The 16,814-nt window shown below is 51.2% G+C and overlaps 1 protein-coding gene across 1 annotated transcript in view; it reads left to right on the forward strand.

Moving 5' to 3' along the window:
- Nucleotides 1-245: 245 nt before the first annotated feature.
- HK2 (hexokinase 2) overlaps nt 246-16,814 on the forward strand; it is a 59,312-nt gene continuing 42,743 nt past the window's right edge. Inside the window, exon 1 of the mRNA XM_080813204.1 lies at nt 246-736. Within this exon, the coding sequence (XP_080669330.1) occupies nt 674-736 (63 nt within the window). The 5' untranslated portion in view covers nt 246-673. The remainder of the gene's footprint in view (nt 737-16,814) is intronic.

A 16,814-nucleotide genomic window follows, 5' to 3' on the forward strand; every position in this document is an offset into this window, starting at 1 on the left:
CACACGTCCCATCCCTGCCGCCCGGCCCCGCCCCCTGCCCCGGGCGCGCCCCTCCAGTTTCCCGGCTCGGGTGTCGGAGGGGCCGCGCCCGCGGGCCGTGCGCACGGATTGGCTGCGCCGCGGCGGCGGGCGGCCCGTGGGCACACACACCCTCCCCGTGCAGCCAATGGGCGTGCGCGCGTCACTGGCCGGGAGGCCCGCGAGCCGGCAGCCCCTCAATAAGCCACATTGTTGCACGAAACTCCAGAGCAGGAGTCCCCGGCCGCCGCTAGCGCCGCCGTGTCATCAAGCAGAGAAGCTCCGTGGGCAAGAGCAGCGCGCGTGTGAGCCATAGAGGTCTGCTCGCCCAAGTGAGACCGGACCGAGATTCTTCCCAAGTTGAACCTTTACTGATCCTGTGGCGAAGTTAGCGCCTTGGCGGTGGGGCAACCCGACACGTCGCCAGCAGTGATTTTTGGGCTCCTTCTAGCAATCAGGACTCCCCAAACCTGTTTACTGAGACCCTAGACTCTCTAGCTGGGCGTGCCATCGCCTGCTTTTTGTGCGGCCCGGATTCACTGCTCCCGGCCGGGCCCCCAAGCCCAGATACAAAGCGGTCGGACCGCGCTGTCCTCCTCCCCCGCACGCGCTCCAACCTCGGTTGCCCAACTCGGCGCCGTCGGGCCGCGGCAGGATGATCGCCTCGCATCTGCTCGCCTACTTCTTCACGGAGCTCAACCATGACCAGGTGCAGAAGGTAAGTAAGCGCATGCAGGGGCGGCTGGCTCGCCTTTGACAAAGTTGTGTGGTCCCCGGCCCTCACTCCCAGCCGGCCGGGACTCTCCTCCTTGACCCTGCGGGGAACCACTTCCTCTCCATTCGGGGTCGAGGACGCGGAAAAAGTCAGGGCTGCCGGGAAACTCCTGGGCGCGAGGAGCCACGTCCGCTAGGCACGGGCAGGCGTGTGCGCGCGTGCGAGGCGCCTGGGCTCGCGCACCGCGCGGCTCTCTGCCTTCCTGCCACCCTGCGCGCGCTCGCGCTTTTTTTTTTTTTCCCCCTGGAGGGGCGGGTCTCCCGGCACGTAGTCTGAGACTGCGGGGCCCACGTGGGAGGAACCCCTCTCTCGCTGCTGGAGTTCCGGCGAGAGCACGTGGGGGGAGAATCGTGGCTGGTGGGGGGAGGCTCTGCTGCCACGTGGGACTGCGCGGGGTCTCCTGTGCCAAAAGATCGCGTTCTGGGGACGTGCGGTTCCCTTCGGTGTTCCTGGGGCCTCGCGGAGGTGCGCTTGGGGAGAGGCCGATCGGGGAAGGAGCTGGGACAGCGGCCGAGAAACTCCGCCCGCCGCGCCCCCTCCCCGGAACTGAGGCGCCCGGAACTGAGGCCCCGCGAGGGGCGTACATTTACCCACAGACGTGCCTCAGGGCGGCCGGGCCCTGAGTACTCGGCGCCCGCCTCCAAGTAGGGGGCGAACTTTGGTTAATACTTCTGGTGCTCCTAAAAGTTACACGAAGGATCCCCCAATCTACCCCCCCCCCCCGCCTTCCCGCTTTGCTGTCTTCTTTGAAAAGTTTTCGTCAGGCAAACGAGCTTTTTCCTGTCCGAGACTCCGACAGGTCTGCCCACCTCGCTGTCGGCAGCCCCCCGCCCCCGCCAGTGCTCTCCGGCTAGGTCATTTACATAAGAAAGAGCTTCGGGACCCGCCGGGAGCCAAGCTCTAGGTGCCTCCGGGTATGGGGTGGGGGTGGGGCTGGGCCCGAGGCGCTATCTCTCTGCCGAGCACTGGGTTTCTGAAATACACGGGATTTCAGGGTTGGCACCTGACCCTGGACCTCAGCTAGGACTTGAGAAGACGGGAGGGGCTGAAGGGTGGGGGTGGGGGTGTCCAGAGCTGTGAGGCAGTGGCAGCGTTGCTTAATTACATACTTGAAATTTCTGTGTCTTAGAGGGAACACATTTGGGATAGTGTCTTGACATAATTGTTGGGTGCTGCGACCTGCTCGTACTCCCCTTCTGGGGATTCTGAGAGCAAAGGAGAGGATGGTGGGTTACCTTCGTGGTGTTTTTCAGAGCTGTAACAGATAACCCCCCAAATAAAACACGGCAATACTTAGCCTCAGACTGGAGGAGGGAGGATAGGGCCGCTGGTTTTGAGTTCATTTACTCTGCGTATAAACAACTGTTGCTCTCTCATTCCTGGGATGTGGCTCGGCTCTGCACTTGAATTCAGTTTAAGAATGTGTCTGTGAGCCCGCAGGATCTTGGCAACTTCTTTGGGCTTCTCTGCCCAAGAAGTGAGTTAGCCCTTGGGGAAGAGTCATCCCTTGGCAAATCCTAAAGTAGGAAGCTGTAGGATTATTGATCCAGGGGAGGTCTTGGTTGTGTATCACTCCAGGACATTTTAATTCCTTTACCAGTGTACTCTCCCCTAATCCAGAGGAAGGAGGCTAAGACTCGGACTGTCTAGGTATGGTTGGGAGTCATCACTTTGGTCCCAGGGTGGAGAGAGCATGAGCCAGGGTATCTGGAAATGAGTTCTAATCTGTTTTGTGATTTATTAACCACAGGACCCTGAACAAGTCACTTTGCCTCTTTGGACTGTTGGTTTCTTTTTGTAAAACAGGAGTGACAGCAGCAGCCTTGTCCACTTTAGGGAGTTCTGATGATAAAGCACGGGGTAATGTAGCCTTGTCTTTTTTGTAGGCGGCCCTTACCTACACGGACAGCTTCATTTTGGCCTGTGAAGGTCTGGGCGGACTCTGGGTGTATTTCCTCTAAATCACCGATGGGGGCAGAAGAGAGTCAGACCTTTAATTTACCTGGTGTCAGAACCTGGGACTCGGCCTCCAGGCTTAGGTGAGCAAAAGGGTTTGATTCCACCTACCATTCTGTAGCAAGTAGGAGGAGAATCAGAGAATATTTTGGAAGTATCTTTTCTTCTTTTTAAGTAGACTCCACTGCACACCCAGTGTGAAACTCAATGTGGGGTTTGAACTCATGACCCTGAGATGAAGACACTTAACTGAGTGAGACATCCCAGTATCCCTGGAAGCCTCTTTTCCAGTTCCTGCTACAAAGATGAACTAGAGAAGGATGAAGTTTGAGTTTAATTTTAGAGAGTCTTTTGAAAAGGTCTTGATCTGGACTCTTCTGAAATCCCTATTATCTTGCATATTCTGTGTTGTAGTCTGAGGCATGGAAAACTTAGATGCACTTAGCCACTACTAGCCCCTCACACCCCCAACTTGTCTCCTGATGGACAAGTCCAGTGTTTTGTACCATTAGCAGGAGAGTAAGAGTTACTTGCTCACATTTGCTGATTGACACTTTGAAACTTGAGAGCAAACACATCAGCATTTACTGTGTGCCAGGCCCTGGTTTAAGTTCTTTATGTTTGTTAGCTTATGTTCGCAACAGTTTCACAAAGCAGAAGCAGTTATTATCAGCATCCCTGTCTTACTGGTAGGAACAAAGGCACAGTAAGTTGTCCAAGGTCACTGGCTTTTGTTGTAAGAGCTGGGGATTAAAGTCATGCCGTCAGGTTTCAGAGCCCCATGCTCTTGACCACGCTCACCTGCTTCTGGGAACAAAAGTGGACTCCATCCTGGCCCCTGTCTGCATTCACTCTGGGATGCTGGCAGCACCATCACCCAGCATGCCCAGAAATGCAACTAGCTCTTCTCTTGCTTACATTAATGGCACCAGTACCCTCTGGCTATTCTGGCTGGGAGCTCTGGACTCATTTCATTGACTTTCCTTTCTGATCGCTACACGTTTGTCAACCTGTCTCTGGCTTAATTCAGAGGCCTCCTAGGGTTTCTCTGTTTCCAGTCTCTTTCTGGAGCGAGACTGGAACATTTCAGAACCCTTTTTTAACACTGCATACTGAAGGCCCGTTGACCCCTCCATGTTCTCTACCTCATTCCCCGAGGACTTACATCACCATTCCTTTAAATGCCATGCTCTTCACACAAAGCGCCTTTGCCCTATCATGGCATTTTTTTTTTTTTTAATGGGAGTTCTCATGACCAATTTTTTTTTGTTGTTGTTTTTATTTTTCAAGATTTATTTGAGAGAAACAACAGCACGGGTGGGGGGAGGGGAAGAGGCAGAGGGAGAAGTAGACTCCCCACTGAGCAGGGAACCCCACTCAGGGCTTGATCCCAGGACCCTGGGACCATGACCTGAGCCAAAGGCAGGTGCTTAACCGACTGAGCCACGCAGGTGCCCTATCATGGCATTTTTGTAGTCCCACCATGCATCGGACCTGGTAGTTTTCAGTTCCGGTTCCTTCCTTGGGGAAGGGAGAGTCCTGGCTGCTCAACTTTGTAGCCACAGTTTCTGGCCACCGATGAGGTGCTCAGTGAGAGTGAGGATGAGGGAGGAATCCTTCCTGGAGACAGAAGCTGAGCAAGGGCTGCAGGAAGGGGAGGAGAGTGAAAGGCACATTGGGGGTTGGCTAGGACAGGGCTGAAGGGGATGGGTGGATAGGGGGACATTAAGAAAGGCCTGATCTGAGGCTGATTCTGAGGAGCAAGGGAGGGAGGGGATCGGGTGACACAGGGAGGGTGAGGGAGTTTCCTGTCTTCCAGCAGTCAAGGTGGTCTGTCCTCTGGGTGGAGAGATAGTAGGTTCTTTTTTATTAATCAAGGTATAACATTCAAGAGACAGGATTTTTGCCACTTAAGAATGAAAATCTGTTCTAACCATAAAAGTGAAATGAGGTATGCATGCCTTCCTTTAGCCATTGGCCAAATTTTTTTTAACATGCATGGACCGGTGACATATTCTCACTCCGATTATGGAATAGAGATAGCTTGCTTGGGCTCTTGTCCCTGTGAGTGAGGGGTAGATTTCAACTCTGGACTTGGGAGGGGGCAGGGAGTATCTTGGAAGCCAGAAATTTAGCAAAGCCTCCAAGAGTCAAGAAAGACAAGAGTTTTAATGTTTTTTGAGAGCTTACTGTGGGTACCAGGTCCTCTGGCTATGATGTGGGAAACTGAAACGAAGACACCTTTCAGTTGTCTGGTGAGATAAGGCAGTAAGTAGTTAAGAGATAGTGAGGAGTGGCAGACCTCAAGGGAGCCTTGCTTGGTATGCCTTGAGTACCTATGATGTGCCATGAATCTTCTGATAAGGGTTAAAGTTCCAAGAGTCAACTACTGATCACAACCTTACTAAGATTATTTTTGACCGATTTAGTGGACGGACATGGACAGGTACAGTTTCTCATTTGTTCAATGTGTGTGTACATAATACTTAGCATCCTAATACTGTCCCTTCCCTGCCCAGAAGCAGCTGATGGTAGTAGGAATATTTTGTAGCTTTTGTTAACCTTCCTTTTTTTTTTTTTTTTTTTTTGGTATCACCAATTTCGATTTCAGAGAGTGCTAGGAAAGTACTTTTCTTTACCATTGAATTAATTAAAATTCCCTCTGAGGTTCCTCAGAGCCAACTTTTCCTTCTTTCTTTTCTTTTCTTTTCTTTTCTTTTTTTAAAACATCACTTTTCAAAGATGAACGTTTCCAGCACCCTGAGGAGTTTGAGGGCAGTTAGGGGCCCTTTTCCAGGGGAAATCAAAACAACACAAACCACAACCGTTTTCTCAAAACCTGGCAGTCAGACCAAGGAGATCTGATACACTAAAAGACCTCAGGAACCCCAGAAAACTGACTTCCTTTGTTCAGATTATTTCTTTCAAAGACGACTCCTGATAACGGTTCCTCATTATCATTGTTGAGTTGTGAAGTCAGCGAGTTTGGTTTGTTTTCCAGCACTGTGTTGTCTGGCTTTCCCTTTCCAAAGCAGTGGGGGGCCTGGGGGGGTGGGGTGGAGGTGGAGAGCAGATTAGATCCCAGAGTTCATTGCCTGCATCTTAATATCGCAGGTCATGGGTCATAGGCCTTGCTTCCTTGTGCTGGAGGGGCTGTTGCTGTTCACTCCTAAAGCAGGTCTTCCAACCTCAGCACTCTTGGCATCTTGGGCCCCGTGATCCTTTATGAGGGGCTGTCTGTAGCCCAACCCTATAATAAAGAGCCAGAATTCCCACCCTACCTGAGTCTGTAGGGGCAAAACCTGTATTCTGTTTTGTTTTGTTTGTTTTGGTTACTACTACTTTTGAGCTGTAGTTTTCAACTGCTAGCAATTTTGCCCTCCAGTGGAATTTGGTAATGTCTGGAGAACTTGCTGTCTGTCACCATTTGGGTGGGTGTGGATGTTAGGTTGCTGCCTCAAGTAGGTAGAGACAAAGGAGATATGCCATCTTACAGTGTTCAGGGCAGCCACCTGCAGCAAAGGCTTTTTTGGCCCCAAGTATCTGTAGGTTGAGAAACTGCGTTAGAAGAAAGAACACAGGTCATCCCGCCCTTCAGTTTTATGGCGCATTGTTCCTGCTCACCCAGCTAGTTAATAGTAGCTGTAACTAGGACCTTGGCTCTCAGCTCACAGCGTGCCAGGTCCTGGGACAGTCACGGTAGCAAGTGTTCTTTAACAAAAGATGCATTTGAGATGAAGTCGCAGACCTTGGCCGTCAGCAGATGTCTGTGCCCCCTGGCCGAAGGGTGGGGTACCTGGGTTACCAGGGCAGGCGGTGAGTGGGAGGGAAGTTGGCTCAGCTGTCCCCAGGAGAATCTTCCCCTGGTTGTTGCTGGGATTGCCATGGAGGCCAGGCCTCCGTCAGACTTCCGAACACAGCAGGTGGGGGAACTGGCAGAATGTGGGTCCAGGAGCCACTGTCGCTGGGGACAGAGGACAGGGGCCCATGGTCCTCACTGAGGGCCAGTCCAGTGGTCACATTGGGAGAGGCTGTAGGGTGAGTGAGAGAGCCAGTCTCCCGGCGTTGAATCCTGGCTTATGTAACCAGCTTTGTGAACTTGGGTCAGTTAATTTAACCTTTCTAGGCCTTGGAGAGTTTTTGGATAACACCTTAATAGGGTTACTGTAGGGATTAAAGAGAGTAAAGATATGTGAAGCTCTTACAGCGGTGCCTGACACGTAGTCAACTCTTTATGTATTAAATATTAGTACATGGAGAACTACATCCATATAGTAACTACACTCCTAGATGAAAGGGGCCCTGCTTCTTTTTCCCCAAGGGCTTGTAGGACATAATGCGTTCTGGAACATTGTCTCCATCTGTCTGATGTCGCATTAAAGGAGAAGACGGGGAGGGCAGAAGGATGGAAAGTTCCTGAAGCTGAGGAGTAAGGAAGCATCCTCACTGCCCTCTCTGCCTTCTGAAACTGTTTCTTTCCTAGGCGTGGGAGGGCCATCCTTGAGTTCTTTCTCTGACTTGCTTTTCTTTGGGTCCTGTGGGAAGTAGCCTCCCCACTGGAGGTGGGAGAGGTGGGTGTCTCTGGGATGCCACGATCATTGTACCAGAGGCTGAAGCATCCTCAGTGGAAGGCATGACTGATCACAGCAGTTGTTCTGCCCTTTTCACTGTAGAAACCTAGTCCCTCCTCCTCTCCAGTCCCTCTCCCACAGGCCAAAGGCACCCAGGGCACTTGCTGAGGCCATTTATGCTGCATTTGGCCAGTGAGATGCCTGCTTAGCCTTCCTCACATCTGCCCCAGATTCTGGCTTTCCACTAGGGCAACTGCTGGGGGTCGGGGATATCCTGGGCTGTTGAGTCCTAGGACCAGGTCATGGTAGGTTTTGGTCTCACTGACCCCTGGAGTTTGAAGGAAACCATAATTCCCACAGTTTTCGGCAGATCAGAAGAAGGGGCCCTGGCTGTCTTGGGTATCAGCAGAGAGCTCTTTGCCCCTTGTACGGACTCTGGGCTGTCCAGTGTGGCCCCTCCTGACACTTCCCTTCCCCCATCCCTGTACAGGCTTTGCCTTGTCCAAAGCCAGTTGGGAGGCCTTGTTTCCCTGAGATGAAGCCCTCTGTTAGGGTGGCTGTACTTTTTGCGCTTTGTCTGTGGGTGTCTAAGCAATAGCCTAGTGTTCCTTACTTGGGGGGACCTTGGTTAAAACCTCGGAGTTAACTAAGAGTGAGTCGGGGCCGAGAACCCGGCCCTTGGTGCCCTCCCAGCCGGCCTTCCTGACTCTCCTCCCCTTAGCTCAGTGGTTCTACCCCAGAGGTGTGGTCGGTCCCTGTTGTTCTTGAAAGGCCTTACTCCTAGACCCTTCCTTCTGGCGTCTCCACACTGTCTGATAAAGGAACGGGGCCAGAGAGGCCATCAGAGTTAAATGAGGGCACACGAAGCTGCCACTTTTCCTTTTTCCCATTTGAGAGACTTCCTCCTCCTGCTTCCTGCTTCCTTCCACATTTTTCTGTCTTAGCCCCTTGCCATGAAGCCTTCTAGCCATGTCTCATCAGTTCCATCCCCCATCCCGCAATTTCTCAAGCTCTTAAAATAACCAACACTACTAAGTGCTGGACTCCGTGTATACACTCTAACTCAGGCCATCCTTCAGCAGCCCTCCCTGGTAGACATTATTAGCTATTATTCAGATGAAGACACTAAGGCACAGAAATGGACAGTACCTTGGTCAAAGGCAAGCCTGAATTCAGTCTGACCCCAGAACCCAGGTCCTTAACCCCAGCACAGGGCTGCCTGGAACAACTGGAGACAGGCCACTTGTATTTCATTTTCATGGGGCTGTGAGTCAGGTGTCAGTTGGGAAGGGACCTTTGGATTATCTAATTCCAGTCCTTCCATTTTATAGATGAGGAAACCAGGTGCTGTGTACTAAGTGACCAGCCCAGGTTTATATAGGGCAAGCCCCAGAGCAGGAACCCAGTTTCTTGGTCCCTATTTCCCTTTTGGCACCAACTGTGTGGCATGAGCTCTTCTCATCAGTCAGGTGTGGGATCTCTAAGAACAAAGGCAGGATTTGCTTTGTGGCCCGAACCTAGAGTAACCCTATAATTTGTCCAAACTGGGCCACTTTTTTGAGAATAAAAGGGGACACTGTTAGTACTTGGGCTGCTACCTCAGCATAAACTGAGATGTTCCTGGGCAAACTGGGATGTATGGGCTGTCCTGCTTCTGGTGGGTGGGTGATGGTGGGGTGGGTGAGGCCGACTGGGAAGGTCTGGGGCTGATAGGGGGCAGAGGGCCAGATGTGCGGGGGTTTGGTGTGGCAGGTGGACGCTTGGCAGCAGGTGGGAGTGGGGAGTTCAGCTATCCCTGTGGAGCAGGAGACTCAGAGGGTAGACTCTGGTCCCCTGGCATGGGGCTGTTCAGGGAGGCAGAGTCAGACCCTTAGGGGACCTGGGTGACCAAACAGGAGTCAGTTAGCTGGAGAGAAAACCCTGCTGCCGCCAAGGTCATGTGCAATGAGGTCTCAGGCCTGAAGAACAGGGTCAGGCTCTGAGCTCCTGGGCATTCTGGAATGGCCAGCTCTCCCCTTCACCCAGGTTACTCTCCCACCTGTTCGGCACACCCATAGCCCCTTGTAAGTGACCATGACCTAGGCCTTGAGCACCTACTCTCATTACTGAGATAGCTGCTGACACCACAGACGTGAATTTGGGAGCATGTATGTAGTTGGTGCCTTTAGTCCTCTGGGACCAGCGAGGGCAGGCGACAGAAGGTGTCAAAAGTATGTTGGTAGCTGGGAATTTGGGGAGAGGCCATTTGTGCTGGGCCCTGAAGGGCAGAGTGGGAGTTTGTTAGGCCAGAGGATAACATTGTAGGTGTGGGGTCAGCATACACACACATGCAACCTTTCTGAGACACTCCTGAGCATTGTATTGATGCCTGCATGATTTCAGTGATTATAAATCTGTATTTTATTACTGTGAAAGAAACTGCCTCTCTGCCCTTCCTCTCAGTTTGTAATTACTTGCTGACGTATTTGCCTCCTACCAGTAGACTGTGCCCCTTGCAGGCAAAGACTGGGCTCTCCTTTCCCCTGGTGCCCTCAGCCCCTGGCCCGGGCCCACTCCGTTTAGCACTCAAGTCCATTTTGGGTCAGTGAACTGTGCCGGGGTCATGTACGTCTGGGACAGAGGATTGCACAGCTGCCCCCCAGCCGGCCCAGAATGTCTGAGTATAAGAGGCTCCCAAGACCCATGTCCTAGATGCCCATCTCCTGGACCCCTGGTGGGTGCTGCTGCCTGAGGTCTGTCTGGCTGCAGCTCCAGGCCGCTGAGGCAAGAACTGGAAGAACTGGAAAGCCTGTGACTCACCAAGGCGCAACAGGATCCTGGGGGAGTGGCCTCTCGGCCTCCTAGGTCAGCTTCACACTTCCCCAGGCGCCCCAGGCTGGTGAGAGCACGGTGCGTCAGCTCGAATCTCCCTGAGGTAGCCTGGTGGCCCCGGGAACTCCTTCCTCCCTGGCCCCATCTGAGGAGAGTGTTGTGGCAGATCTGTTACTTTTGGGTAGCTGCCTTTCAGAGGAAGGAGCCTTACAGAATCGAGGATCTGCTGTGTCTTGCCCTCCTCAGTTTATCTTTTTCTTTTCTTTCTCTTTCTTTTCCTTTTTTTTTTTTCAATCAGAAGCATCTGGCCTTGGCTTGGCACCATGACAGGATAAACTTGCTGCTCTCTTTGCTCAGCCTTGGTCCTCCCAGAAGTCTGTGAAGGCGGAATTATTAATGAGGTCACCGATGATAGTTACCTGGCTTTCCCAGTTTGGGCACACCTGTGCCCCAGGTTCGGGTGCTCAGCTGACCCCCGGATGTAGGGGGTCGTGCCAGGGACTCGGCCTGTGGTTTGGGGAAGCTTCTCCAAGGCTTGGTGTCCTCGTCAAAGATTTGAGGTGACGCTGGCAAAGGAATAATGCAAAAATAAGAAATTCTTTTGAAAACGAAATTGTCAGCCCATGTCATCGGATAGAGTCACCGGAAGGTCGTGTGTGGCTGCATTTAGATTATGGATTTTCCCTCTGGTTTGACCTCTTACACACTTCTTTGAGCTTCTTGGCCCCTCTGACCATGTGGAGTGGGTAGGCCAGGGCCTAGTTAGGGCTTTGCCCTTTTTCCTTCCTATGTTTTAAAATGGAAGTATAATCTACACAGGAAGCTGAAAACACCAGGTAACCACCCCCGAGATCCAGTAACAGAACATTAGCAGCCCAAAGTATAATCACCATCCCACCTTCTGTCAGCAGGGGTCTGTTTCTGTGCTTCATATGAACGGACTCGTAAGATACGTCTCCTCTTGTGTCCGGCTTCTTTTGTTTGCCCAGCTTTATATTGTGAGATTCATCTGTTGTATGTGGCTGTATGTGGTGGTAGGTGGTGCCCCCCCCCCCCTTTTTTTAAGATTTTATTTGTGTGTGTGTGTGTGAGAGAGAGAGAGAGAGAACAAGCTGGGGGAGCAGCAAGCAGAGGGAGAAGCAGGATCCCTGTTGAGCAGGGAGCCCAATGTGGGACTTGATCCCAGAACCCCCGGGATCATGACCTGAGCAGAAGGCGGAGGCTCAGCTGACTGAGTCACCCAGGCGCCCCTAGGTGGTGTCTTCCTAATTGCTATGGTAGAGTATCCTTGCCCCCCACCCTCCCCTGTTTTGACTGGTCCGAGTAAAGCACACACAGACCAGTGAAAGCCCTGCAAGAGGGTGTGGTCTTTCCTAAATTTCTTAGGAGGAAGTTAGGTTGGAGCCCTGGAGCCTTTGTCTCCTGTCTGTATACATGACCTGATTATATCTTTGGGACAGGACCTGTGTGCTAGGGAAGCTGAAATTCAGACGGTCATCGTGGGGTCAGGAAGAAGCTAAAAGGTAGGAATTAGCTGCTGTGCATCCAGCACCTACTGGAGAGAAGGTTCTAGGTCTTCTGTGAGAAATACACAAAGCATGGGGAGAGAGTCCAGCAGCACTTCAGGGTGTCCCTGTGACCTTGGCCCTGATGCTTACGTGCTTGTGGCATTGCTTTCTTAGCCGTTTGTTTGTTCGCTGGAATTCCATCTTCTGTTCAAGAGGATGTGTCCTGTAAGGGATGACTGATGGGCAGTTGCTTGATCCCCTATTAGTTCTTTTGTCACCTTTCTAAAAGGATTAGATGATGGAGCTCAGCTTTTTGTAAAAGGGACTGGCAGGAGTGACAACCAATGCACTTAGACCAGGAAAAGGTCACTGGAGCTGAGAGCCAATCTCTGAGCTCCCTGACAGTCCAGGCAAAAAGGACAGCTCTCCTAGAGTCAGGGGTTTGAAAAAGCAGTGACTCTGGGTGGTCAGACTCTTCTCTCCTGGCGCCAGACCCTACAGGGAATTAACTGGTCAGTAAACAGCACAGCGACTTTACATAGTGAGGTGATCTTCATGCTCCGTCCTTCCCATGATCCCGTGATGAAAAACAGTCGGTTGAAATCAGACTCATCTGAGGACATTGCAGTCTTCTGAATTCTGGTCCTGGAATTCATAATACCCTTTCAGGATCTTGGCCCACATCTTCTGAGCCCTTTCACATGATACCCCTACTCTCTAGCTGACATGTACGTTGGATATGTATGTTCTTAGCCCAGAACACACGGTCTCCCCTGCCTGCTGGTCTCATGGGCCCTGTACACATGTAACACTTCCATGGGCCCCCTAGCAGTGTGTTTGCCTTTGTTATCTACTGAGATCCATCCCTCCGTCCAATTCAGAGACATTCATGGGGTCTATAATATGAGTTGAGTTCTGTGCTGCCTGGTAAAGTCCTAGAGAACAGGAATCTCGAGTTCTTTTTTTTTTTTTTTTAAAGATTTTATTTATTTATTTGATAGACAGAGATCACAAGTAGGCAGAGAGACAGGCAGAGAGAGAGGAAGGGAAGCGGGCTCCCTGCCGAGCAGAGAGCCCGATGCAGGACCCTGGGATCAGGACCTGAGCTGAAGGCAGAGGCTTTAACCCACTGACCCACCCAGGCGCCCCAGGAATCTCGAGTTCTTAAAAAAATTATTTCTGTGAGTGTGTGTGTGTGTGTGTGTGTGTGTGTGTGTGTATAATGTGCAGTTCAATGGCATTAAGTACATTTACACTGTATACAACATCATTACTATCCATCCATTTCTAGAAGGCATTTATTTATTTATTTGAGAGCAGGAGAGAGCAAGAGCAAAGGCAAAGCACAAACGGAGGCGAGGGAGGGGCAGAGGGAGAGAAAGAATCTTTAGCAGCAGGGTCCATGCTCAGTATGGAGCCAGACGGGGGGCTTGATCTCAGGACCCTGAGATCATGACCTGAGCCCAAATCAGGAGTTAAACGCTTAACCGACTGAGCCCCCAGAATTGATTTCTTTTAAAATCCTGTTCTGTACACTGTAGTGCTTTGCATATAATTGGCTTTCAATGAAGGCTCTACGATGGGAGAAGCTGGGGTTGCAGCAATGGCCAAAGATTCTGGGGTTGAATGCTGCAGATCTTATAGGTGTTGAAATTTGAGGTTTCTTCTACCCTTTTCTTTGAAACCTCTTAAGGTATCCAAGGTGGGATTTGCAGTACTTTATATAACTAACTGTCAAAATTGGAATATTGTTCTCTTCTGGATCAGCATAGCTCGATCAGGACCAGTTTCCCTCTGGGACCAGACAGGGTGGCCTTAGGATCTCGGTGGTGGCCACAGGCATTCAGTTGGGATTGGCCTGAAGATGACACGGGTCTTTGTGGACCAGCAGGATGACTGTCCTTTCTTGTTTTTGACAATACAGGAAGGTGTCTGGGGGATCCAGATTATAACCTCAACTGTGTGACCTTGGTTTAGACTGCCTCCAGGCCTCTTGTTTTTCTGAGGTCCCTTTCTGGTTACTTCCAGGCCTTTCTTTTCAGGGTCTCCCCATCCATATGTGGACAGGCTGTGTCTTTCCCACCCAAGCCACTGCACGCTTTTAAGTAGGTCTGTGTGAGGGTGACCTGCTCTCTCCATTCTTTGCACAATTTCCCCTCCTTCTAGTTAAGTCTGGGGGAAGATGTGGACACTTAAGTGTGGACACAGACTTCTCATTTCGGTGCTATTTTATTTCATAAAGAGGATGGGGTTAATTCCTCTTTCGAACTTCTCCCACCTCTACTCACGTTCTCTAGAGGAAACGGGCATGTTGGGTCGGTGTGCTCTTTGGGAAGAAAGACCAAAATTGCCCAATGAGGAAGTTCTAATCTCAAGATTGCTAAAGAGCTGTCATTTAAAACTGCTATCTCTTTCTCTTTCACACACATGCTTGCCTCCAGGCGGGCCTGTGGCCTTCTATACATCAGCTGGGCCTTGCTTCCAGCCTGCCTCCGTTTCCCCAGCTTGGAAAGCCCCCTCCCATTCCCTCCTTCACCCTGATAGGATTGTTGGTTTTTTTTTTTTTCCCCTGTTAGGAATTTAAAGAGAAACAGCTCAGGTGTGTTCGGCCGCACACCCACCACAGAAAGGGAAGGAACAATTTGGGGAAGCAGGGTTTTGTTAACCCTGGATGTGACTAGAATAAGGTTAAGAAATGTCATTGACCCTTTGAGGGTGCCACTTGCCGGGGGGAGGGAGGGGAGTCTAGGAGAAAAAGAGAAGGAGTAGGTAGAGCTCTATGTTCCCCATTTATGCTGGTGACAGCTGTGTGGGGCTGTTATCCTGTTTTACAGGGAGGAGACTGGATCTCTGTCAGAGTGACTGGTGCAGTGTTACATACCTGCCCAGATGCCACAGCCAGGACTTGGACACTGGTTTTCCTGATGGCCCAGCCTGTACTTGACTAATGCTAGCTGTGAAATGAGGGCTGACCTGACTGATTCTGCTTTGATAGTTTCCAGTGACCTAAGAGTTTCCAACAAGGACAGGGTTTACTCTTTCCAATTCCCAGCCCCCCAGGATCAACACAGGATTATTTCACACTTAGCCTCATGTCTTCACTGCTGACTTTCAAAGACTCTGGGTAGAAAAGTGGTAAAAATGACCTTAGGCCATGTTTGGCCAGAGCCCAGCCCACCATTATCACGTGATCGGCATGGGGGCTAGGAGTTGCAGGAGAGCTGAAGATGTTTGAGCGCCCAGGGCCAAAGGTTGGTCAGTCTAGAATGGATCTTTGGGCTTCTTTATGTTTCTAAAAATGTCCTCATGTCAGTAATGCTGGCGTGCAGGCAGGTTTGGGAACTCTTACCCAAATGGCAGAATGGAGACTAGACAGAACTCATCTTAGAGGACAAATTTTCTAACAGCTAGAGCTGACCAATAGTAGTAGCTAACCAACTTAGGAGTACTGAGTGTGTCATGCTTAGAAGTGTTTAGACCAAGGCCTGATGGGCTGTTGGGGTGAGAGAGGCAAACTACACATACTCGAATGCTCTCTGTGGTGGGACTCTTTGAACGTGACGTTCCAAGGGCATTTTTAAAGGTGAGTATTTATTAGTTGTGGTTGTACTACCCTTGCCTGTATTTGATATCTCTTGAATGACTTTGTCCCATGACTTTGGGCCTGGTGCTCCCTCCGTCTGGCTGCACCGTGGGTGAAAGTTGGCAGGGTTCTGCAAAGTATATTCACTTCCTTCCCAGTCAGTCTAGGAAAATTTTCTTTGTACGGAGACTACTGCTTGTTTCTGGCTTCTGCTTCCTTTGGTCACCCTTCATGCAACACAGCAGTGCCCGCCAAGGCTGGGTGGGCCCCACAGTGTGTTTAAGGAAGCCGTTACATTCCTCGATTAAGCAGCCCTTCCCTAATAAACTCAAGGCGGCCACATCATCATGCTGTGAAAGAAGGGAAGTTTGGGCCAAGGTGCTCTGGTTGCATTTTTCAAAGCTGTCCCATATCCTTTCTCTAGTCTCATGTGTTAGAGAGGAAATCAAGGCTTTGGGGTCCCTCAGGAAATCATAAGGTAGAGAGTACCCCCCCCCCCCCAGAAGGGCCCATGGGACAGGTGAAGGGAAGGTGATGGTCCCAAGCACCCAGTCTGAATCCTAGCTCTGCCCCTCCCCATCCAGTGGCTTGTAAAGCAGGGATATAGAAGTTTTACAAAAGGACAATGGAGGTGAAGTCAGTAAAGTCACAGGATGGTGTCCGGCAGGTAAGAAATACTCGGTACATGTTTAGCTACTGTAACAATCATCATCATCGTTTTCATCTGTCACTGAACACTGTGCTCTGCTGTTGGCCCTTCCTGTTGGCCCCGGGGGATAACTGGGAGAGAACCTGGCTTTTCCGTGGGGATGGCCAGCCTGAATGCACCGCGGTGCCCTTTGGCCTGTGGAGACCCCGCTGTTGGCCAGCGGAAGGGGGCATTCTTCTAGCAGAGTGGACGAGCCGGGCTGCCCAGTCCAGTCCCAGCTTGCCCCTTTGCATCTCTGACTGGGCATGTTGCCTCCCCCCTCTCAGTAGAATGGAGATCACACTACCTGCCTCTCCCAGGGCTGTTGTGAGGATGTGATGAATTAATGGCTGTAAGACCTCGAGAACAGTGGCCGTGCCATGTAAGGGTTTACTGTTACTACTGTTGCCCACCAGGGCTGGTGTCCACACAGCCCTGAGAGGTTGCGGCAGACGGTGGTGCGCACAAGGCAAGTGAGCTATGGGAGGCATGAGGTCAGGAAACGGAAAGGATGATTGGGTTCTTCCTAATTTAGATTGATGGACTTGGGCAGTCTGGTTTTCAGTAAATGCTGGCAACAGAGGAGTTCTGGGAATTCCTCATTTCTACAAATTTGAAACTCTGCATGAAAAACCTGGTCCCTCTGTTGGCTGGGGAGGGACAGGAGAAGTGGCTGAAGGCCTGTACCATTCTCCACGCCTGCCCTGTTCTGTCTCACTGTGTGCATGCAAGGGTCGAGTCTCAGTGTGGTATTTTACCCACATGGTAGTTGTGGAGCAGGCTGGGTTGACTCACCAGGTACTGTCCTTTGACTGCTTGCAGCTCTGTTCAGCATTTTACTCCAGAGTCCAATCTTTGAGCTTTTGGGATTTTAGAAGAATGATCAAAGATGAGTCCTGAGCGG

This window comes from Martes martes (assembly GCF_963455335.1).
Source record: "Martes martes genome assembly, chromosome: 9".
NCBI classification, from domain to species: domain Eukaryota; kingdom Metazoa; phylum Chordata; class Mammalia; order Carnivora; family Mustelidae; genus Martes; species Martes martes.